This window comes from Canis aureus, chromosome 12 (genome assembly GCF_053574225.1).
Source record: "Canis aureus isolate CA01 chromosome 12, VMU_Caureus_v.1.0, whole genome shotgun sequence".
NCBI classification, from domain to species: Eukaryota; Metazoa; Chordata; class Mammalia; order Carnivora; family Canidae; genus Canis; species Canis aureus.
The window spans coordinates 25530072-25555847 of NC_135622.1; the positions used below are offsets into that span (position 1 = coordinate 25530072).

At 43.9% G+C, this 25776-nt stretch overlaps 1 protein-coding gene across 3 annotated transcripts in view; it reads right to left on the reverse strand.

The window, feature by feature from the left end:
• Positions 1–5036: 5036 nt before the first annotated feature.
• The window catches only part of ST3GAL5 (ST3 beta-galactoside alpha-2,3-sialyltransferase 5), a 51009-nt gene continuing 30269 nt past the window's right edge, over positions 5037–25776 (reverse strand). For all 3 annotated transcript variants that reach the window (XM_077843149.1, XM_077843150.1, XM_077843151.1), the window contains 4 exons: positions 18231–18574; positions 13115–13301; positions 11354–11512; positions 5037–6181 (listed from right to left, as the gene is read on the reverse strand). In XM_077843149.1, the coding sequence (XP_077699275.1) occupies positions 5933–6181; positions 11354–11512; positions 13115–13301; positions 18231–18574 (939 nt within the window). In that variant the 3' untranslated portion in view covers positions 5037–5932. The remainder of the gene's footprint in view (positions 6182–11353; positions 11513–13114; positions 13302–18230; positions 18575–25776) is intronic.

A 25776-nucleotide genomic window follows, 5' to 3' on the forward strand; every position in this document is an offset into this window, starting at 1 on the left:
GCTGTCCTGAGCACCCAAATTCAATGTGTGTTGAGGAAGGGGGTTCCCCACACCTCCAACAAGCAAAGCTTCAATACTGGCCGGGTGTGTGAGAATTCAAACCAAGTGTGACACTATCCACCCACATAGTCTCTGATCCCACAGGTTGCGGGTTTAGTCCTACAGGTGCCCTCCTAGACCCAAGCTCAGATTGTTAGCCAGGCTTCTGCCTAACTGGCTACAAACTGGAGGTTCCAGTGAACTCCTCCAACTCAGGATGCAAATCACCAAGCCCTGGTTGTTACTTGTACTTCTGACCAAGCAGCTAATAAATCAGATTCCCAAGGGCCCCTCCTCAGGTGGACTAGTTTGCTAGAGTGCTTCATAGAACTCAGATAAACATTTAACTTACTAGATGACTGGTTTGTTACAAAAGGATAGAATTCAGGAAGAGCCAGATGAAAGAGATGCATAGGGCAGGGCATGAAGACAGGGCTCGGGGCTTCCATGTCTTCCCTAGGTGTGTCACTCTCCCCAATCTCATGTGTTTGCCAGCTCAGAAGCTCTCTGAACCCCATCCTTTTGGAGTTTTGTGGAAGCTTCATTACATAGACATGGTTGATTAAATCTTTTGCCACTGGCAAATGATTTAACCTTCAGCCCCTCTCTCTTCCCCAGAGGTCAGGCAACGGGACCAAAATCATTCTCGCCGGTTCTTCTGAGGACTCCATCCCTCAGGTGTTTTCCAAGTCATTTCACTAACATAACACAGAACATCTTTATCATTCTCAACACTTAGGAAATTCCAAGGGTCTGGGGTGCTCTGTGCCAGAAATGGAGGGAAAGATCTCCATATGCTTATCAGAAGTCACAACAGCACAGCAGGTCTTTGAAAAGATAAGGTATACATCTATTTCAGAAGCTTCAGCAATAAGGGGGTTTCCCACAATGTATGGGTGTGTATATAGCCACTAAAGAGGGCTATTCACCTTCTGGCATATTCTTTTGAGATTCATTTAAGTCACTAAGACAATTACATATAGAAAAAGTGATTGTGTTCATTTACTGCTTTAGTTACCTGTATTCTATAATAGGCGAGGCCTTGTTACAGGGGCTGTCGATGGAATAAAGTACAAAATTCTGTCACTAGAGAGTTCATCCCTTAATTACAAAGGTCCTCTTGAATTCTCATTGCTTTAGGGCCGATGTCAGTTTCTTCCCACACCAAAGGAGCCAGCCTGATAGGAGATCTTGATATGTTATGGGGAACTGTCCATTCAAAACGACTTTTGCATCTGACTACTGTACTGTCCTTAATCACCCTCCCCTGGCCCCTGCTGCCCACGCTCTGTCCTCAGTCATGTCACATTTATGTTATTGCCTGGTAGTTTAGTGCAGTCTTTTCTGAAAGATTGATTGATTTATAAAGATTTTTTTTTAATATTTTATTTATTTATTCATGATAGTCACAGAGAGAGAGAGAGGGGCAGAGACACAGGCAGAGGGAGAAGCAGGCTCCATGCACCGGGAGCCCGACGTGGGATTCGATCCCGGGTCTCCAGGATCGCGCCCTGGGCCAAAGGCAGGCGCCAAACCGCTGCGCCACCCAGGGATCCCATTTATAAAGATTTTATTTATTTATGAGAGACACAGAGGCAGAGACACAGGCAGACGGAGAAGCAGGCTCCCTGCAGGGAACCTGATGTGGGACTTGATCCCAGGACTCGGGGATCATGACCTGAACCAAAGGTAGGTGCCTAACCAACTGAGCCACCCAGGCGCCTCTAGTGTGGTCTTTCCTATTAAGGACCTAACCGTTTTAAATGAACTCATCGTTTTAAATTAATTTTTCTTGGAACTGATTTTCTTCAGTAAGTCAAAAAATTAAGTCAGGTAACAGGAGAGTGAAAATACGTTGCTGTTAGTAGTTACAAATTTCTGGTATATAATCCATTATTAGCATTGCTTCTATGAGTTATCTAGTGAATATTACATTTCTTTAATAATGTTTGCATTTTCTGAAAATTCACTTCACTACATTTCTAGGCACACAAAAGCTGGAAAGGCTACACCTTGGATGGCAGCCTGACTCCAACTCAAAATCTGACATCTTGCTCCTTCCCATAGAGGAAATTTGTAAACTTGTCTCCCTTTCTATGTTTTGTTGACACAGCTCACTGGAGAAACCTGTTTTTAAAAAAGTTAGAGCCAAATTTCATAGCATGTTATTTACTTTCAGGTCTGCCATAGTCCTCTAAAGATGGATGCTTTTCTTCTCTGATCAACGGGTTGAAATTTAATATTGGGAATTGGGCAAATCTAAGCATTTCGATAATGAAAGTTGAACTACCAAGGCTGCAATTTCCTTTGTGGGGGGACATGAATTTCTAGCCAATAAAATGTGTGTCCATGTAACGATGAGTTCCCCTGCCCAATTTACTTTGGTCTTATACTGAGTGTTGGTTGTAGATAAATACAGATAAACACCATGTTTTGAGAACACAAATCCATGCTGCCTACAATGACCTTGGGAAGTGGGGAAGGACAGAATAAAGGTTGAGGCGGGGCCAGGGTGTCCTGACCCCCAGGGAAAGGGCAGGGACAGCTGTGTGTTCTGGTGTGCTCTGTGTACTGGGATCCACTTCCCCTTGTTCTTTGTGCTACAGTCTGAGAACCAAGTGTGTGGTCATCTGGGCGCACCCTCACAGAGGGTCAGTGCCTGGAGAGAGGGCATTGGTCCCTCAGCAGCAAACACAGGGTCCTTTGTTCAAGAGAAGCATTTTGTTACCATGTGTAAATGGAAGGAAGACCGGGTGTCACAGGGTTCCTGCTGGCTATGCAAGCTTACTAAAAGCTCACTGCATTCCAAGGGCAATTGTGCTAACCCACAGGAACTACTCATTTTCTTCCTTCTCAGTGGACTTTACTGAAGTGTCCTGAAGAAAAGATGAAAAGGATGCTGTAAACTTGCCAAGGAGGAGAGTAAGTCACCATTTCTTAATCTTCCTACAATGCTGTTCTAAAAGTTTCTCCTGAGACAGTAACAAGGCAAATCAACAATCCCTTTGATATCAAGTCCCAAAGTGCTGGGGTTGGACTACAGCTACAACAAAGTGGTCCTTGGTTCTAGAAATCTTTAATAACCTGAGGAGACATGACCACTTTTATTCTTTTACTACTAAGCCTCTGTCTGCCACGAAAACCACACTGAGTGTTGATGGCTAAAAGGTCATCACGTTCAGACACAAGCAGAGTCAAACCTGGTCTGACAACTTATTTTAACCAATGGACCCAACAAATGATGACAATCCCCAAAGCTGTGAAAACAGACATTGCCAATGCTTTATCGACATACTCTAGGGAAAGGAAAAACCCAGTGCAACACAAAAGGAGCCATGAAGGAAAGGGGACACCTAGAATACATGAAGTTGTGTAGATGATCCAGTTTAGCTTTGCCTGAAAACATGACACACACTCATCCAGTCCCCAAGCATTTTCCTAAGGTGGGCCTAGGTTCTGCTCTCTGTAGGAGACAAAACAAATAAATAAAAACAAACCATACAACTCACTGAAATTTTCTGTGGTCCAAAGTTCTGGTAAGATGTATGTTAAGATACAGAACATATATACATTGTCCTCAGTTACCTCAAAAGCAAGGACTCCTGCCCCATACGAGGGATGCGAGTGCACCTACAAAGCTCTACAAAGTCAGAGGGGTGGCGTGAAGCCTGTTACTGGCGATCCACCTGTGACATCCTGAAGCACCTAGAAGTCTGTTCCCCAAAGAGCGAGTATGTGTGGGGTGGGGTGAGGGAAGAATAAGTCCGAAGCCAAGAAGCCACTTCTAATAAATAGCTGCCAACCTGCTAAAAGTTCTTGATCAACTCCGACTGGCTGGTGGGCTCCATAAAAGGTCTTTGAAAAAATTATGTGTTTTACTCATTTATTTAAGGCCACGGAGCACTTACTCTCTGCAAGTGAGAGGTGAGAGGCCTGGGAAAAGCAATGGAAGGAGGCACAAACGGCCATACAGAGGAGAGGTGGTGAGGGGGCCAGGCCTGACATTGGCTGAAAGCTGCTAGGTGCTGGGCACGGAACTACACACCTCCCAGCGGCCCTGCAGGGCAGTGGCACATGAGGCCATGTAGCCCATGGGGGAGGTGCTCACAAACACCAGGAAAGTCGTCTAAGGAAGTTCCAAACCCTGGCTTTTGTCAAACTGTTTAAATTAAAAAAAAAAAAATCAGGTTTCAAGTTGCCCCTGAAGGGCAAGGGGCTGGAGGTGGATGGTGCAGGGCTGGCCTTACCGAGTCACAGGACAGCTGTGGACCACCTTCCTGAGTCTCAATTCTCAACATTAAGTCATTTAGCTGGCGAAAATTTCCAAGCATTTTCTCTTAAACAGTATTTAGTAAAAAAAAGAGCAAAATCTGCAGAAAATGTTAAGTCACTAATGCAGAGAAATCCTATTTTGCCAGGCTGGCGACTCTGAACTTGACCCTGGGGCCCTGGATATCAGGGCCCCCGTGTGAACACTGTGACTGGCTCCCCCGCCCTGCATGTGCTGAGGAGGGGACAGACATCGAGGCATGGGAGCAGGCTGGGAGTCAGAGCTACAGCGGGACTGGAAGGCAGAGGCAGAGAGCAGAGATGCGAACCTACCCTCGATGGGGCAGGGAGGGAGCAAAGTAGCTGCCAACCCTCTGATGACAAAGACTGGAGCAATTAAGAGTCAGAAGCTGGAACAAGCCTGTTCTCTGGGAGGAAGCCAGACACTTGAGCATCCAGAGCTACAGGGAGGCAGCCCTGGCAGGAGGAGGCACCCTCTGCTCTGTCACTCACTGCGGCATCCCCCACCGAGGTCTCCACCTAGCAGCAGCCAAGGACATTTCAGGGAGATTATGAACTTTTTTTTTAAGTGCTCAAATGAAGTAGACTGTGAGAGCTCCTCAAAAGCTTTTGTTCCTTTTTGGTTTGTTCATTTGACCAGCACATTGTCTGGTACACCACTGCCAGGTAGGCATTAAAAAAAAAAGTTTTTTTTTTTAAATAGGCAATTTATAACACCAGGAAGATTTTATTTCAGTGTTTCAGAAAATGTGACTATGCTTGGAAAGGGTTTACTTTGCTACAACTCTGGTAACAAAGATTGTGTCCTAATTTTTATAAGCCACCTCAGGCAGGCAGTGGAACACTTCAGATTAACATTTATGTGCTTTTGGAAGGGCAGTAAAAAAACACTCAAGAAATTCAAGAGTTGTCACAATTTCAGGGAAGACAGTGGCTTCTGCAGCCCAAGCTGGCTTTGTATACTCAGAGGACACAGAAAATGTCTTCTGTGCCCCTTCCCAAACAGGGACACCCGGGACAGCTCCCCCCTTGTTGATTGTTGCAAGTCTTCTGGCAGAAGACAGACCCACAGAGAGGGGCCGTGAACTTCTCCGATCAGCCCAGGCCTCGCGCAGCAGCACGGCTAAATCAGTACCCGTGGTTTAGCTCCTGAGCACGTCATCCTGGAAGTGCCCCCGGCATGTGTCCCACCAAACAGTCACAAGGAATCAGAATCAGGCATTCAGGGCTCTCATCAAAGGAGTGACCTCCATTCTCCTTCCACTTAATTACCTGATATTCTATGTGCAGTAGACGTGGACAGAGTTTTTACAAATTAAATAATCTTCTTAAAATACAATAAAACATCATTACATAGAAGTCTCTTGGAAAAGTCTTTCCAATTCAATTCTCAAAATTACCTTACAAAATTTTGTGCAAAAACACCAACCTCAAATAAATAGGGGGGGACAAAGTGGGAAGAGCGAAACTGTTGTTTTTTAAATTAAAAGTTAAAAACCCCAGCTGCACCTCTAAGTATTTTGCAGGATGCGCTGCATCGAGAAGGCTACGAAAAACAGCCTTCAGAGTCAGAGTTGCATTGTCACATGAGGTTTCCCTGTGTTCAAAATTCACAATGGATGCCTCCGCTGAGATCCTTCACCACGCCCTCTTTGACCAGCTTGAGGAGGAACCTGGTCTCCGTTGTCACATTATGCATGGTTTGAAAGTTCATGGCAGCCATGCAGAGATTGTCAAAGTAGTGCAAAGGTGTTTTGGGTTGATTGAGGTCATATCCAAAGCCTGCCAAGCTGACTTCATCACACAGATGTGTGGCTAAGACAACGGCAATGACACCAATGGTGGGCACGTTCTGAAAAAAGAAAAGACAAAACAAAGCTTAGCACAATTCACCGTTTTCCAAGTGGTATACATGCCTTGCAAAGTCACAGTGGCTTCACTATGGGCTTCGATTTATACAGCATGTGGTTTTATAGATCCTAGAATCCTAGAGTCTGACTTTCCACCCAAGTCAGCAATCTAGACTCTAAAACATGATCTGTGATGTAAATACCTCTGAACACACCACCAAGAGGCAGCCTGGAAGCTCTTCTTGTACCAGACTTAAAGTTCTTCGTAAAACTTCTACCTACTGGTCCTACAGGTGATGACCAGAACTGCAAAACAAGTCCATTTCCTTTCTTACATGATAAAGATCTACAAGGTCTGCTCTAGAATCGGTGGTCACAGGACCTCCCAAAATCCTTCTTGGGACCCATTTCTAGAGGTGGCCCTTCTTTGCTGGCCCCTGTGGACAATCTCTGCCTGAGACTGTCCACAGAGCAGCCTCCCTTCCTGCCAGTGAAGGCTATGTTCACTTCTTACCTGAAGCTATGTCCCACCTAAGGCCCTTGTTTGCTTTTCTGGCAAATAACACTTACAGGCCATTTTCACATGCACAGCTGCTAAGCCAGTTTCTGTTCACCCTTTATTTGGGCAATTTTTAGGCCCAAATTAGGGATTTCCACATTTGTTCCTTCTAAAATGTCTCCTACTGACTGTGGCCTAATGTACCAAATGTCTGAATCATTCTGGATTCTCATTATATCATCACTCCTGCACGTCTGCTATCTTGCCACTTGCAAATGTGGAATCATGCTTTCTGGATCTCTGTCTCTTGCCACTTGCAAATGTGGAATCATGCTTTCTGGATCCCTCTCTCAGCCTTGGGCAAAAACAGTACCCAGGGTAGAGAGAACAGAAAGTTCCACAGTGGTCCGAGTACTCCCCAAAAGGTGACAGCTGATCTACTAATGGAATTCTGTTGTACAGTTTTTCATGTGTAAATGTACCTACTTTGTTCATCCCGAGTCTGTGGCTTCCAGAAACAACTCTCCATTTCTATAACCTGGAACAACAGTGAGCCCTTCAGAGTTCATAGTTTAAGTGGGGTTAAGAACATCAACTGAGCTCATCATTTGTTAGGCCACCTCCTGCTCCTTCATGTGTTGCATCTGTGTCACTTGTTAAAAAGAAACTCAAGAGTCACTGAATACAAAAGAAGTTAACCCAAAGGAAGATTTCTTCCTTTGGTTCAGCCACAGGACCATAAAGTAGTGACCTGTCTTACCTGTGGCCAGCTCTGTACCTAGCGTATCGGGAATACTCAACCAGTATTTGCAGAAGGACTGTGTGAAACCAGCTGCTCATAGGGGCAATGTATGGAGAGAAACTCAGAAGCCATCGAAAACCACTCAGAGATGCTATCTCCAGAACATATCCCCTAAGATCCCATCTCATAACCCACCAGACTTCCCTCTCTTCTGGAAGGGCTTGCATACCAGAAGTTCCTGACAACACCATCCCAGTTTGGTGTTTATTTCTGGGCTTTTCCATATGCATCTCTATACATACATTTTTATTTTCATTTATTTTTTTAAAGATTTTATTTATTTATTCATGAGTGACAGAGGGGGAGAGAGAGGCAGAGACACAGGCCGAGGGAGAATCAGGCTCCATGCAGGGAGCCTGATGTGGGACTCGATCCCGGGTCTCTGGGATCACGCCCTGGGCTGAAGGCGGCGCTAAACCATTGAGACACCCGGGCTGAGCCCCATTTTTATTTTTAAACAAAAATAGGATGGTATAAATGTTCTGGAACTGGATTTTCTTGTTTAATACATTATGGAGGGGTCTTTACATCCCTTAATTTTCCTTCATCCTTAAGAGTCACACAATATTGCATTCATTACACATAATATGTTTAAACAATCGCTTAATGAGAAATGTTTAGATTGGTTTTAGTCCTTTGCTGTTAACATTATGGTGAACATCCTAGAATAGCCACCTTTGCAGATTTCTCTTCTTTTTTTTAAAGATTTTATTTTTAAGAAATCTCTATACTCACTCAATGTGGGGCTCAAACTCACAGCCCTGAGAGCAAGAGTCACATGCTCCACTGACTGAGCCAGCCAGATGCGCCTCTGATTTTCTTATAATAAAATTTTTAGAGTAAAATTGCTGGGAAAAGACTATTCACATTTAAAGCTGATATATTTTGCCAAACTACCCTCCAGAAAAGTACCAACTTATAATTCTACCTGTATTCCTGCCAAGCAAAGACATTATCAAGCATTTAAACCTTTGCTAAAAAAAAACAGGGGGAAATGTCATTGTGGCTCTAACTTACTTTTATTTCATTATTGGTGAACATTTTATCATGCATTCCTTGGCTGTATTAATTTCTTCTTTTGTGTAATGTTTGTTCATATCTTTTCCCCATTTTTTTATTGGCCCTCTTTTCTGTTTTATCTAATAAGATCTTATACTTTAGAAGTATTTACTATCATATATATGATAAAATTTCCCCTGCTTATTTTGTGTTGATATTTTTTGCTGTTCATTTCGTATTTTATGTAATTGTATCTGCTAATTTTTTAAAGATTACTTTTTTCTTTAAGATTTTATTTATTTATTTGAGAGAGAGACAGCATGAGTAGAAGGAGAGGCAGAGAGAGAGGGAGAAGCAGACTCCTCATTGAGCAGGGAGACTGACATGGACTCAATCCCAGGACCCTAGGATCATGACCTGAGCTGAAGGCAGATGCTTAACTGACTGAGCCACCCAGGTGCCCCTAAAGGTTACTTTTAAAGTAAAAATCTACCTACAAACCATAGATGAACATTTCCCTATGTTTAAAAAATACTATGGGATTTCATAAAGACACAGGGCAGTTGAGAAGATACAGAAACCCATGGATAGTGAAACTTCTTTATAACTTAATCTTGTCAAAGTTTGTTTTAAGTCTTTTTTTTTTAACTGTTTTGTTAAAATTGATGCTAAATTGATGCTAAAATTGATGCTAATTGATGTCAAAGTCTGTTTTAAGTCTTTTTTTTTTTTTTTAGTTGTTTTGTTAAAATTGATGCTTAAAAGTTTTAAGTCCATGTTCTGGAGGATCCTATGTGTTCTCACATGGGGAAGAGCAGCTAAAGCAACCTATAATATAACAAGTCCAATCAGAGACCCAACAGCTGCTGCTGAGGGGCAGAGGAGCCACTCTCCTCAGAGAGGGAAACAGGTACCACAGGCTGACCAGAAAAACTGGTCCCAGACATGCTCCTGCTGTGGGCACAAAATACATGGCCCTGGTGGCCTCCCCATGGATGGAGAGGCAGGAAAGCCTCTTGGGGAGGGCAGAGCACTGGAGAAAAACGGTGGCCTGCTAAGGGAAGAGCTTCAGCTGTGTTCACAGAAAGCTGGGTATTCAAACCTGAGGCTGGGGCCAGTGTTGGAGTTCGCTGTTACCGATCATAGTAAAGAACTAGGTTTTTGTTTTAAGGAGCCTATTTAAGGGGATCCCTGGGTGGCGCAGCGGTTTGGCGCCTGCCTTTGGCCCGGGGCGTGATCCTGGAGACCCGGGATCGAATCCCACGTCGGGCTCCCGGTGCATGGAGCCTGCTTCTCTCTCTGCCTATGTCTCTGCCTCTCTCTCTCTCTCTCTGTGACTATCATAAATAAATAAAAAAATTTTTAAAAAAAGGAGCCTATTTAAGTATTTGGTTTTCCTAGGAAACACAGAATTCTTCCTTTAAAATTTACACAGGAGTTTAAAGAACATTTTTAATTAGAATTTGACTCATAGGGGAGGGGTGACTGGGTAGCTCAATGGGTTAAGCATCTGCCTTCGGCTCAGGTCATGATCCCAGAATCCTGGGATCCAGCCCCTAATCAGGCTTCCTGCCCAGTGGGGAGCCTGCTTCTCCCTTTCCCTCTGCCCCTCTCTGCTCGTGCTCTCATTCTCTCTCTCTCTCAAATAAATAAAATTTGATTCATGGGGCAAATAGAAGAATCTGCTAATCTGCCTACTGGTTGACTACATCTAAGAGTCTAACTCATTGTTTGGAAACTGTAACCTTGAAGAGCCTCAGGTATCTGCTAGACAATATCTCAGGACTCCAGTGTGAGCAGTACCCCTGCCTTTTCCAAATTCCTTGCTTTCCTTTATATATGGAGATTTTGCTTAAAAGTTTGTTTAAGAATGGGGGCTCCTGGGTGGCTCAGTCTGTTTAGGTTTAGCATTGGACTCCTGATTTCAGCTCAGATCTGGATCTCAGGGTCATGAGTTCAGCCTCCTCATTAAAAAAAAAAAAGGATGATTTCCACCGCTTTTTTAAAATTTATTTAATCATGAGAGACACAGAGAAAGAAAGAGGCAGAGACAGAGGCAGAAGCAGGCTCCATGCAGGGAACCCGACACGGGACACGATCCTGGGACTCCGGGATCACGCCCTGGGCCAAAGGCAGACACCCAACCACTGTGCCACCCAGGCACCCCTCCACCGCTTTTTAAAAAGTTATTCTAAAGACACAGGCTTAGCTATTTGGGTCATAAGGAAACCGACAATAAAGGCAAGCCACCCTCCCAATGGCAGCACAGGCCAACCGAAGGTAAAGAATTTCTATTGCAGTGAGCAATCTATAGATAGCACAAAGGTTCTCAAATAAGGCTGCAAAATAAAATCACCCAGAGGACTTTGAAAATCCCAATGTATAGACCACAGCATAAAACAAATAGGAAGTTTGGGATGGGACCCAAGCATCAACTGAAAAGCACTCTCTAGGGGGTAAATTTTATTTACTATTACCTATAAAGTGATGATAAATGTCAATTCTTACCTAAGCAGCCCCCAGAGTTAAAAATGTAAAGAACTTTCAGACCACCAAAGTGCCTTTCAGTGACCTACCATTAGTGATCAGAGTCCCAGAGTTAGAATACCTTAAATAATATCTTAGTGACATAAATTTCAACATATGGACTATACAAAAGAGATGAGTCACCAGGGGAAAAACCAAGTAAACAATGAGGAGCCCTAAAGTCAGGATGCAGATCGGCAAACACACACAGAGCATCTCATCAGTGACTGCATTTCTACACTGGGAGACGCTTCTGGGTATACAACTGAGCGTAAGTGAAATCTGTACAGAGGTCTCCCTTCCAACACAGAGAAGAAGAGTTAACTTTCAATTGCAACAAAAAAATACCTTATCTCGGCCCCAGAACCTTGACTGGGGCTCTGAGTATTGAAGGATGTCAAAGGCGGTCTCTTTGATAATAACTGGATTCAAAATCCTGAAATGTTTTGGCTGTAGTGGGATTTTTTCCGCCACCTGCTTCCAAAAGAAGAGCCGCACCCAAAATGGCTACGGAAAGAAAGCAAGCAATCATTAGGGGTACTTAATCAAGTGATCCTACCATCAGAAGGTGAGAATGCATCCCTGTTAACCAGCACAAAGCTGTGGGTGTGACCCCAAGTGGGCTTGTGTGCTGCATTCTGCAGCACAGTCATGGAGATCTATGCCAATTCGATACCGCAGTCGGAGTAGCAACCCAAAGGACCTGTTCTACGACGGTGGCATTTGACAAGAAGAGAAAGTGTAGAACCAGCTCTGGTTTGTTTGGGGAAGAAATTCCCCAGGTTGTGATCTGAGATAGTAAGGCTTTTTAGGACCTAAAGGCATTTTTGTCCCAGGGAAGACCAGGTGAGCAGATCCAGATTAAGGGTATTAAGTGCTGTGAGTGCCCCACTCTGATCAGGCCCTCCCCCTGCATCCTCTCCACTGACTTGCCCTAAGTCATAGCCCTATGAAGTCTCCTGGTAACCGACTGTAAGGCATTTCCTCCTATGTGCTTCATCTTCCAACTAGACCAACTTCTATTCAATAGAAAAATCTAGAAGATCATGATAAACTCTACAGAATCTGGCTTTGCAGATAGAAATTCTCCATCAGATGGAGCTTATGTGAAAAGTCTACTATATCCTATTAATTTTGCAGAGAGCTAGTTTTTGGGTGTGTCTACAAATGTTAGATTTGACCTCTGAAATTTATTTCAGCACAATGGATGCGGCTATAAGGTAATATGATTAATTATTATAACAAACAAAAGGGGATATGACCAAGCTCATGTTGAGTCCATTCCCTCAACACCTGGCCCTCTGGAATTCTGAGAATTTCCTCCAACAAAAGGACTGCCTATCAGAGCATTTTTAGACAATCTCTTGGGGAATATTCCTCAGAGGTTTCATATATATACTCTTTTGAAAAAACCTCAATAATGGTTTATATTCATCCAAGCAAATCTAATTTCTAGATTATCCAAGATATATGTAAATTCAAGTCTGGTGAGTAAGGTAATAATAATTTTGGTCCAAAACTTGATATTTCCATTAAGTAATGATCACAATTTCCATGTGATCAGAATTTAATCTTAAATTCTGAAAGTAATTCCCAACAAGGACTGCTGATGGCTTTCTACAAAGGCAGTAGTTATCTGAAAGACAACAAAAAGTATAACTGACCCTTAAATGATGTGGTAGGGGAGGGGCACCACCATCCCCTCCTCAAGAAGTTGAAATCCACAGATAACTTCTGACTCTCCAAAAACTTAACTACTAATAGCCTACTGCTGACCAGGAGCCTTGCCAATAACATAAAGAGTTAATACGTATTTTCAATGTTATATGTATTATATATTGTATGTAATCTTAAAATAAAGCAAGCTAGAGAAAGGAAAATGTTATTCAGAAAATCATAAGGAAGAGAAAGTGCATTTATAATACTGCACTGTATTTATCGAAAACAACCTACATATAAGTGGACCCAGGCAATTCAAACCCATGTTGTTCTGCGGTCAACTGTATGCATTCCACTGTGTTTGTTTAAAAATAAAAGTCTGGAATTACAATAAGAGATCCCTCCACTTTTTACGAAGGAACACTGGATAGCTGAATTTCTAGTGCTTACCAGGGTTTCATTTTTTACCATTGCTTGAAGCCAGTTGAAGTCAACACTCTTGAATAAAACAGCAACAAACAAGTCATTGGAATAATATTCAAGGTCAGACAGTGGCGCGCCCTCTGGATAAGTCATCCTTATAGTAGTTTTATTACCAACATGCTCAGAATATCCCTCAACTGGTGCACTGTTTAACCTAAATTTAAAAAAAGGACAAAAGTAGATTGACAAAGCAAGCCATCAACTATCTTGTCATATCATGCAAGACATATGCAAGATCCCTGCGTTGTGTTCCCCACATGTTTTTAGAACTGAGAGTGAGCTGTGGGTCGGAAGTAAGGCCTCTTTCCCAGCAGCCTCAAGTCCCTGAGGGATGCCCACATCTCCTCTCTGAATGTCAAGCAATTCCATCCAATCCTGCCATTTTAAGCCAACCCAAACATTATACTTTGGGCTTTCTCTGGGCATCAGTAATGTTTCCTTGAAAGCTTCCCGTTGTGCTCAGATATTAGATGTTCTTGCCAGAATTTCAAAAAGGTAATCAGAAAGGAAACCTAGAAACCAGGGCCAGGCACAATTATATGGACAGAGTTGGGACCAAGGAGGGCACTGGGCCCAGGTACATCCTTTATTTACTTATTTTTTTAACATTTTATTTATTTATTCATGAGAGACACAGAGAGGAAGAGGCAGAGACACAGGCAGAGGGAGAAACAGGCTCCATGAAGGGAGCCTGACGTGGGACTCGATCCTGGGACCCCAGGATCACACCCTGGGCCAAAGGCAGATGCTCAATCACGGAGCCACCCAGGTGTCCCCCAGGTACATCCTTTAAAGCAAGGATGTGGGACACTTAACACCTGTTAGATCAACCAAGGCTCTTACCAGGCATTAGGTTTTGGGGCAAATTCTAAGAATTCTTCTGAAAGCACTAACACTCACCCAAAGAGTTTTGTAATCTCAAAGTCTACTGGGCTCTTCTCCTGCATCATACACCTCTATTGTCACACTTGTATCTCAGCATTCTTCTCTATTATATTGCCATTTCTTCTAGATTTGATACCTACCTCTGGATTATCAAAGGATATTATTACACATGAGGACCAAATGCAAGGCATGCCCCTGAGGCAGTTATTTTTCTCCCCTTTCTTTTCTTTTTTAGAATGAAGGACATTATCAGGGTTGCTGGTGAAATCTGGATAAGGATGTAGATAGGACTTGTATTTTCTCAGTGTTAATTTCCTAATTCTGAATGCTGTTCTGTGGTTCTGCAGTTCTATGATAGTCCTCGTTCTTGGGAAACCCTCACTGACTTATTTAGGGGTAAAGGGGCTTGATATTTGCAACTAACTATCAAAGAGTTCCAAAAAGAATAATAAAATATATGGGGAGAAAATCATGAAGTAACATGATGAAGTCGTTACCAGCTGGATAATCTGGGGGAGGAAGCATGAATGGGAAGTTCTTTGTACTATTTTTGCAACTCTTCTGTTAAATTTGAAATTATTTTACACCTAAAAGTTTCCCGCAAAAAAATTCCTTTTATTTTTTAAAAGATTTTATATATTTATTTGAGAGTGAGAGAGTGAGAGAGCGTATGCATGAGTGGGGGTGAAGGGCAGAGGCAGGGGAGAAGCAGACCCCTCCCTCCACTGAGCAAAGAACTCACTTGATGTGGAGCTTGATCCCAGAACCCTGGCATCATGACCTGAGCAGAAGGCAGATGCTTAACTGACTGAGCCCCTCAGATGCCCCATCCCCCAAAAGCTTCTTAACTGATATTCTCCCTCCTAATCAGGGTAAGCCACCCTTCCTCTGTCCCCAGCACTCAGTGGCCTCCCAGAGGCCATGCATGAAGTCCATGCTCCCCAATGTGGTGATCTGTGGGCCACCATTAGGCATCAGGCCACCTTCGAGCCCCTTTCCCAATATCCTGGTCCATCTTCCTTAAAGAGAATAAAATGGAGTCTCTCATTGTCAAGCAGGGGACTGTGTCAAGCAATGATGCAAGCAGGTAAAGGTCCTGCAGCTAGGATATACTGCTGGGACCAGCATCAGCTGACAGCCCAGAAATGATAATGAACAGACCAGAGGCGGTCTGCAGGGGCCCAAGACCCTTTAAAAAGGGGAGGATTCTAGCAGCAAACTGTCAGACTCCTCAGACATGACTCTTCTACGTCCGACCACTTAAAAAAGACAACTGCACTGAAGGATCTGCCTGATGGATCTCCAAGCAAAACCGAGATCCTTCACTGCTTGAATATAAGCAGCATGAAGTGCCAAGAGCTGACCCACACCACACTGAGGCCTTATCTCAACTGTGCACCCACAGACTGATTTCACATTCGGTTTGTTAACTTCATACACCCCCCGTTTTTTTTGTTTTTTTTATTTGAGAGAGAGACAGAGAGACTGAAATGGACAGATAGGAAGAGGCAAAGGGAGAGAGCAAGAGTGTAGGGAGGAGCAGAGGGAGAGGGACAGACACTGTGCTGAGCCTGGAGCCAGAGGTGGAGCTTGATCCCAGGACCCTGAGATCGTGACCGGAGCCGAAACCAAGAGTCAGATGTTCAACTGACTGAGCCACCCAGGGGCCCCCTTACCCTCTTCTGTCATCTCGTCTGTTGTGTGGCTTGTCTTATGGTCTGCTCTGTTAGGCTGTGTAAGAAGCCAGGTTGAAGCACATGGTGAAATGTCATGGAGTTTGGAATCCTGAACCTCCTTCCTAATCATGATTAACTTTGCTTTAAGACTGAATAAAGCTGACATTGTGGAAAGCCAACTCGTGTGTGTGCCTTCATAGTGTGCTCATGACATTCCTCCTGCCAGGGCGGGGCTCCACACCCTAGATCTCCCTGCCCGCCTCCTCCCTGAAGAGCCAAATGGCACTGTTCTGCCAAGGCCAGCTCAGGGCTACCCTTCCCTCCCACCATTCCTCTCCTCTGGCCCAGAGTGTGCAGTGCACTGTTGGCACCCCTGGCTTCTCTCCTCTTCTCTTCCTATATTAGTCATGCACCATTAAATGGGCACGAGGCCCTGTCTGCCTGCACACACATCTTTCAACTGTTTGCATGGGGCCAGGAATTAGCTTCTGAAAGCCTCATACCCTGCATTTGGACTGCTGGCATCTGGCCTAGACTCTGGCCCTCAAAGTCTTCATTGGTGACAGTAACAATGATGGCTTCATGGAGGAATGAGAACATCTAACGCACGTTACACAGTGTCTGGCACAAAGAAAACATCCAGTGAGGGGCACCTGGGTGGCTCAGTGGTTGAGCATCTGCCTTTGGCTCAGGTTGTGATCCTGGGGTCCTGGGATCAAGTCCTGAATCGGATTCCCCACAGGGGGCCTGCTTCTCCCTCTGACTATGTCTCTGCCTCTCTGTGTCTCTCATGAATAAATAAATAAAATCTTTAAAAAAAGAAAAGCAAGCAAGCAAGCATCCAGTGAAAGGCAGTGGTTATAGCCTCCTTCACCCCAACCATTACCATCCTCAAAGCCTAACGCCACTCCTACTCCCTCATCTCACACCATTCCTGCTCTCTGGCCATTGAGGACTACAGCACCCCTTTTGCCTTTAAACTAGGTTCTTATCTGTTTCTTTTCATTTATCTGTTTATTTCCATGTATCCCAAGCCCAATGTTAAATGCTTAGCACTAAGTTCTAAGTGCTGTACATTTGTGAACTTGTTTTGTCTTCACAGTAAGCCCATAACATGTGTACTGTTACTGCCTCCAGATGAGGAAACAGGAGCACAGGACAGTTAGGAATCTTGCTCAAGATCACAGCTATTGGGAACAAAGGTACTATATGAATACATCACTTTCACGCTCAAAATATCTGAAATGGATCTTGTCATCCTCTCTCACTAACCAGACATTTTCCCCAACTACTCCAATTTCTGACAGCAGTTCCACTAACATGTGAGACCCCAGACTGGAAAGCCTGATGTCCCCTGGCATTAACTGTCAAGCTGTTGGGAAGTCCTATAATGGACTTGGAAATGGACCTCTTGGAAATGGATCAGTCTCCATTTTCACTTTCTCTGCCTCACACCAGGCCCACACATTCATGCACTGACCACAACCTTGACACCCAATCCGCAGCCCGGGGCTCTCCTGCCTTGGGACAAACGCACACGCTCCTGCTGAACAGATCTGATGAGACCCAGAGTACATTGTACTTCTGGTTCTGCATATCCTTCAGGTAGGGAGAATTTATTCAAATGTATCCAAATGTATCAAAAGCCTTAAAAGCATTCCAATATCTTTAAGCCAACAATTCTAAGAATTCTTAGAATTATTTCCAGGGAAATAATCAGAGATAAGGACAATAAGTATGAGATATGCAGGGCATTTTCACAGTAACAAAGAATCTGAAAAATTCAAAATATCCAGCACTAGAAGAACAGCTGAATAACTTATGATACTCTCATTTAAAGGAATACTAAGCACTTGGAAGAGTTAATTTTCCAAGAAATATTTAATGACCTCAGAAACTGTTCATAATGTTGCTAAAAAAAAAAAAGCAAACCACTTTATAAGAATACAGATGCACTCATTAGTAGTGTATAGAACAAAAGTGGAACACAGCTGATGGATAGCGGTTGGTTATTTGGGCTACGAGGGGTTATTTTTCTTCCTTGCATTTTTCTATATTTTTTTAATTTTCAAGAATGAACCTATTTAGCTTTTATAAGGAAAACAATTTTTAGCCAGCTGAACCAAAAAGAATCTAGGATGAGTGGAGTTCAGATTGTGTGCTTCCTTTGTCCCCACCAGCACTGTCTCATGGGGTGCACCCACACCGAGCCCCATTCCCAGAAGCCAGGCATCCCCCATACTTACTCCCCAACACTGTGCCCTCTCTTGGTCCTGCATAGCTCAGGCTTCCTCCTGAATCTCTACCCAACCTTCCAAACCTCACCTCTTCTGACAAGATTCTGCCAAATCTGGGTCAGTATGGCACAGTTTGGGGCATCTAATCATTTCATATTTTTGTTTCATTATCTTAAGCAGTAAGTCCCTAGCAGGCAGGGATTTGGCAGTACTTTCTGCATCCCTGTTGCTGGTATGGCACTGACCAACAGCAGTAAAGTGAAGTCTAGAGGTGAACCCATGTACCTTATCACCACATCGAACTGGTTGAGGGCCTGGCCCAGTGCTAGTCCGTGGAGTATGCCACCGCTTCCGATGACCACACAACGCCTACAGCTCTTTGCTCTCAAGTGTTCGGGCATGTCATGCTCGGGCAGTATTTCCAACAGGGTCTGGACTTCACTGGAGAACTTTCGGAATCCAAAAGGAGGATCATACTTGTACTCGGCTTCATTCATTTTGGGGGTCTCCTTCACGAAAGGTGGCAAGTCCGTGCTGTACCTGTGCTCGAACAACTGCGCCATCGACTTCTTCGCAAACTTGGGTCGGCACTCCTTTTGCAAGACTTGCTGAGCATATTTCTGAGCTCTCTGGAATGAAATCACAGCGATCTGAGTTTGAATAACTCTTAGGCATTAGAAATATCATCTTACAGATGACACTGTGTCCTGCGATGTCTGATAGAGCTGCCTGTCGATTACTCTTTCAGCACAAAACAGTTGCTTTTTTTTTTTTTTTTTCAGTTGCTTTTTTTTTAAGAGTTAACTGATGCTCAGAAACTTAAAGAAATAAACTGGGAGAATCACAGGACAGGGAGATAAACACAGCAAGTATATTTACTTCATTGTATAAGGAAAGCATGTCCTTGTACCCCCACCTCCTGCCCCTGGCCTAACCTTGTTCCTCAAATAAATTTGGGGTGAAATACACACTTTGAAGTATTTCATGTCTTATAAGATCCTGTCACATGCTACAACATGGATGGACCCCGAGAACGTTATACTAAGTGAAATAAAGAAGTCACAAAAGGACTGTTACAGCACACTTATAAGGTCTCTCAAGTATTAAAACTGGTCAAAACAGAAAGTAGAATGGTGGTTATCAAGGACTGGGGGGCCGGGGCAAATGGAGAGATGCTGTTTAATGGGTCTGGAATTTCGGTTTTGCAAGATATAAAAGTGATAGAAATCTGTTTCACAGCAACATGAATATACTTAACAGGGCCGAACTGCACATTTAAAAATGGTTGAGATGGTAAGTTTTATGTGTTGGGTTTTTTTTTTTAACCACAATTTAATGCAATTTCATATTTTGGGTTCTTATCCTTCAAGATGAGAAAGATGCTTATTTATCAGTTGGGGCAAAGAGCTTCATACAGTCTGGAATGTAAGTTATTCTAAATGTAATCAGGGATCAGTGTCATGTCAACATAGAAGTAGTTTTGTATACGATCTTCCTGCACTGTGAATGCCTCGCCTCAACAAGGAAAGGCTGCCGAATGCCAAGTACAGTAGCCCAGCTGAAAGAAAAACTCACCAGAGGGATGTGGTACAAAGGCCCAAGCACCCCAGTCTTCCTCCTGGCTCAGTCTGGCCAAATGCTGCCTCAGAACTGCCTGGCGGAAGTTTCCCTCATCCTTGTGCTTCCTGTCCTCATCTCCACCTTCAGCAGCCTTGGCCCCGCCTTACCCCTCCTCCCACCAAGCTCTCCTCACACACACACACACACACACACACACACACACACACACACACATGTATGCATGTATGAAGTCCTAGATTTTCTGGGATATTTATTTTTAGGATTGAATATGTCTTTTTTTAAACTCTGTTCATCCTATTATGAGGATTATTATGGTTGCATATAGTTTTATTTTTTTAAAGATTTTATTTATTTACTCATGAGAAATACAGAGAAAGAGAGAGAGAGAGAGGCAGAGACACAGGCAGAGGGAGAAGCAGGCTCCATGCAGGAGCCTCGATCCCGGATCTCCAGGATCATGCCCTGGGCTAAAGGTGGCACTAAACCGCTGAGCCACCCGGGCTGCCCGGTTGCATATAGTTTTAAATGTCTGCCCCAAATATGGTTTTCCTCCAAGTTTTACAATTTTTATTGTCTGGTTTCTGTATAATACATTTAGTTGTAGGAAAACACCTATCTTATTATAGCAGAACCCCCCCCCCCCCACACACACACACACTCCTCCCATTTTAAGATACAGCTTCAAAAAGTTCTTAGTACCTGCACAGAACACACCTCTACATCTGGAGGATGTGGCCTCGCTTTTTAAAAGGGGAACTCATACTCTCTGAAGCAGAAATGATGCTACAGACACTATGCACAGACATGATCTTGGTCTACTGGCACCGACACTCCCACACATCACAAAATGATTGTTCGTATCTTCACTTTGTAGGCTCAAGGTGACATGACCAGTGGGGGAGGCCGAGCTGGTGTGCTCACCTGTTCTCATTACTTCCCAAATGCCTAAAACCACAGCCCCTGTCTACACAGAGCAGCATACAGACACCACCGTGGAGACCGAGAGTTTAAATATGAACTGGCATCTTCATGAGGAACCAATGGTAAAGCAAAGCAAGGGCCAACCATGAGCCCGAGTGGCACCAGAACGGAAGGCCTGCCAAGCCTATGGCACGTGGCACCCAGCAGAGACTTAACGCCCCATCAGCGGAGGGACCACACACTCCACACACAGTTTGTCTTTAGACCCAAGGCCTGAAGGTTAGGAACAGCAAGCTTTAGAGAAGAGATGGAATCCTTCACTAAGGAACAACATGTTAAGCATCTGGTGTTGCAGGTCTCCTAGGAGAAGTGCAACCTGAACGTCTGAGAAGTGCCTGGAGAAACCCAGAGCAGCTTAGTGATCCACGCGTGACTGGAAGAAGTAGGTGATTGAGCCAGAAACGTGGGCTCGGCTCTTCTGGGCTGCCAAATTTCCTCTTTAGAAGTTTCATTTGGAAGGAGGGAAATTTCACTCCATTTCCATTCTGGCAAAGAGTTCCATTTCAGGCTTCAAACTTAATTTTCTAGACTGGGAGCAGAGCACAAGGCTTAGTAATCACCCTCTGACCATGACTGTGCTGGTGCCTCGCTCACTGCAGGGTACAATAAATCAATCCCCAGGGAAATGTATGTTCTAGATGCCACTGGAAACATCTACCGCGACAGCAACTCCTTTTATCCCTCTGTTTCACCTCATTTAGAGATGTGTGTGTAATAAGCCCTGAAGCCCCTGGGATCGCTTCTTCTAGCCAGAAGCTGCTTTTTAGTACAGAGTCAGGTGGCAAATGGCCACCTCATGTGAGACCTCACTGAAGGGTATTTAAAAAAAAAAAAAAAAATCAAATAATTTTCCTTCGCCAAAGTCTCCACTTTCATTTCTGCTGCATAATTTTTAGGATAACACTTCTTAGAAACAGAAGTCAGTGGCATAATTCTTAGCAAAAGGCAATGTTCTCTTTCCTTTCTTTAACTCCAGGACAGGGCATGGCACTGAGGTGGAAGGTGAGTTTTGGGGTTGGGGCTGACCAAACTCAGGTAGGAGCCCAATTCAACAACAGACCACGCGAATGGAGGGCAGGAGTCACCTAGTGAGAACTTGCAGTTCCTGGCTGGAGAAGGCCAGCACTGCTCTATCCTCACAGGGCTGCTCTGAGGCTCACAGCTTCATGCACTGTGCCCGAGCCAGGTGGAACTTGAGCCCATCACAGAAGAACAGCGACCATAGGCCAAGCTATTGCCACTCTTACCGCACATTCAAGGTAGCTGTCTGTATGTCCACCTGGCTACAAGCAGTACAAGCGGGGCCAAATCTGAATAACTAAGTCACAGAAAGAACACCAGGGTAAAAACTCCAGCTGTCAGTGGCCGCCCAGGACTGGTGATGGACAGAATGTTCTAAGATTAGGACTGGGGTGCTGGTGGTGGTACTATGTGAATGCACACACACTATCACACTGCATGCTTCAGAGGAGAAACTGTGTCACGGCAGACTGTTAAGAAAAAGCAGTCAGAAGATCTGGACACTAGGTCCAGTCTAGATCTATTAGCCAGAGTGTGACTTTGCTAAAGCATCTAGCCCTAGGCCAAGGCTTCAGTTCCCTCATCTCTGATATCTGAGGATGGGTTGGGGGGGGATGGGCAGAACCGAAGAAAAGAATCAGTCTAGAGCTTCTGGCACCTTGACTGATAACTCAGCCCAGGTTACTCTGCATAACTTAGCTACATGAGTGTGTAGATCTGCAGAGTCAGGGAGAAGTAAATTTGGCCATAATTAACTACACAGCATGAAATGCAGTCCCCTGAGTGGGATGTGGTTTTTAGCTCTCTGAGAAGAGAGAGGGCCTAGTTCAAACTGTTGCTACCATGTGGCCCAAACCTACACTTACAGGACTGTGTCCTCATCTCTCCTCAAACATCTTTCATGTGCAATTTCACATCTGAAATGTACTTTCAAGGTGTCCATATTCTGGCAGAGACCACTGTTAGTCTTTTTAAAGAAATGGCACATTAAGGGGCATCTTTAAATAGAAAAGACAAAATCTACAACTACCATGGCCACATGTCTGCTGCTGTATTAACACAGGCCAGGTCCAGCATAACCAGACAATGCTCAGACTCCAGCAGGGTCAGCAGGGTCCCACTGAAACACTGCAAGCTGCTGAATATCCTCAACAGAGCTAACAAGGCCTCATGGCTTTGAGATCATCTTAGGCTAACATACAGCCACAATAATTCAAATTTGTTTAAATACTCTTGGTGGAAAGGACAACCTCCAACAACAGCCTGGAGACAGGGTTTTCTTTGTGGAGAGCTCATACTGAATACCACCTTGCAGCCAGCCATTCAGAACATCGGACCACACCAGCCAGCTTCCGTGGCCATTTCCTCTATTCTGGGGACTTGAGAGAGGGTTTCTGATTTTGCTTCAATGAAACATGACCAGCTATCAAATTTGGGATCTGCTCAGTGTGGCATTCAAGGCCTTTCCCTCTTTGGTTCTGGCTCATTTTCAGCCTTCTATCCTGCTATGCCTTACCCCAAATCCTCAGTGATAGCTAACTCTTGCTGTACGTCTAATTTGCAAAGCCCTCGGGGGCATATGCTTTTTGCATACACTGCTCCCTCTGCCTGGAATGCAGCAGGACAACCTGTCAGGACCACTGTGAAAAGTGGAGCATTCTGACAGCATCAACAATGTGAAAAAGCTATTAAAAAGTCTCAAGTAATAAAATAAATTAAAAACACCCCTAATTCCACAGTGGTTATAGCAAGCTTTCACTTTTCTATTTTATTAATTTCTGAACTGACGAATGCTTTCACAGACACATTTGACTATATAACTACCCCCTGATTCTTCCCAATTTCTCCACAAACTATAGGGGACTTTCTACTTTATTCATTTTGGTATTATTTGAATTTCTGGTGTTATGTTTATAATTGGAAAAAATAATGATCTTTTAGACACCTTTTAAAACTGGGTGGATGTGGTGGTCACTGTGGGCTGCCTACTGGGTATCTATTTCCCATTCCTTCTTAGGGAACCTTAATTTTGTGCAGGATGCTAACACTCCTTCTCCAGGCAGTCAGTGGGGCTTGGGAGGCTGACCTTGCCCATCAGATACTCCCATCCCCCTTGCTAGGGATTGGTCAAGAATGCTTACTGGAGCCCAATCAGGGCAGGGCACTAGCAGCAGTAAACGTTAAGTTTTAAAACTGGAATCATCAGCCTAAATGGAGGACTCAGATTCCATGGTTTGGGGGAAGGGGATGGTGAGATTTTTTTTTTTCCTGTCTACTATCCACTGGTGGATATGAGGAGTTGAACAGGAACTGTCTGACCTATTCCTTAAAGGGATATTAGACTTAATGTACATTACTGAAAATACTCAAAGAACTGCCTGTTATTTACCTGTGGATTTTCAATACAATCTGGAGTTCAGAGATAAGACACCACACCATAGTCTCAGTAATATCTCCCCTCCCTCTCTAGTTTAATATACCTATGTATATATTAATTAATACAAAATGTTAGCACACAATCCCCATCTTCCAAGGGCTTGCTTAAAGGACAAATGAGAAAGACATTAAAATAGTACAGTGTTAAGTGTTAGGATTAAGGTATCAAGGGGGTTTCTAGAAGACAGAGAAAGATAATCAGAGAAGGCTTCTTAGGAAAGGTAACTCCTGAGCTGAAACTTTATGTGAAAGATGATGAGCAAAGAGGCAAAGGGAAGGGCTCCAGACAGAGAAGTCAGAAAGAATGCAGCAAACATAGGGGAAAGTCTTTTCAACAAATGGTGCTGGGAAAACTGGATGTCCCCATGCAAAGGAAAAAAGGTTGGACCCCAACCTCACACCATTTACAGAAATTCACTCAAAATAAAATAAAGACCTACAATTAAGAGCTAAAAGTATAAAACTCTCAGAAGAAAACATAAGCTTAGGCAATTATTTCTTAGATATGAAATCAAAAGCATAAGGAACAAAAGGAAAAATAGATAAACTGGACTTCATCAAAATTAGAAACTTTTATGCTGAAAATGACACTATCAAGAAAGTGAAAAGATAATTTGCAAAATGGGAGAAAATACATGTAAGTCATATATCTGATTAAGGGACTGGTAGCCAGAATATACACAGAATTCTTACAACTCAATAATATAAAGACGAATAACCCAATGAAAAATTGGGACAAAGAACTTGAATAGACATTTCTCCTTAGAAGACATGCAGATGGACAATGAGCACACAAGAAAGATGCTCATCATTAGTTCACAGGGAAATGCAAATCAAAATCATAGTGGGGCATACCTGGATACAGAAAGGCGGGTAAGGAGACATGGAACTGGGGCAAAGGGTGAGAGCAGAGGATGCTAAAAGGCAACTGGAGCATTATTCCTGTCCCTGTAATCCCAGAAATGGTGTATTTTTAGAAACACCATCCTTGTTCTCAGGTAACTTATATTTTAGATGAGACAACAAAATGCTTAAGTAAATGACTGTATCAGATGGAGTCTGGTAAGTTTCAGAGGCGTTTCCAAGTACCCCTCAGGTTCAGTTGAAAGTCACTGAGTTGGGTACTGCTGGTGCTCAGTATTCAGATCAGGGAATAAACCAGCCTATACTTTCCAGCCAGGGTACTGATACAACTACAGAAAACCACGGAGTCATAGGGATCAGAAAAGTCCTTGATCAACTGTCTGATGCCTAAAGTCTACCCACAGGACCAAACAGTTACCCTGGCTTTGCTTTAAACAGCTCCAGAGATTCGCCACGAAGGTGGTCCATTAATCCCATCTTCAGATGCCTCAGACCATCAAATCCTTCTCCTTTCAGCTTGACTACCATCCCGATTTGTCCGTCTGCCGTTAAGGCTACCTGGGCACAGCTGACCCTCCCAGAGGCCAGGCCTCTGGCTTGTTGACAGTAGCTGCCACATGACCTGTACCAGGTCTTCTCTCCTTCAGGTTATGTTAAGGTTCCCATCCCTTCAAAGGTTCCTCAGGGACATGGTCTTGAGTCTCATCTCTGGTCATCATCAGAAGTCACTAGGACTCCTTGGGGAACCTTACAGAGTAATAGCCATAATGATCAGAGTACTTGTCTGAGCTCTGCAGGGACAAGCAGACCATCCCTGGTCTATGAATGTAGTTTAAGGGAAACAGCTGTAGGCAGCCACAGTACAGGCCTATGCAGATGGTGCAGGCCAGGCACTAAAATGCAAAGTGGATATTACCCCAGGTGTTACTAAAACACATCCTCCCCATCT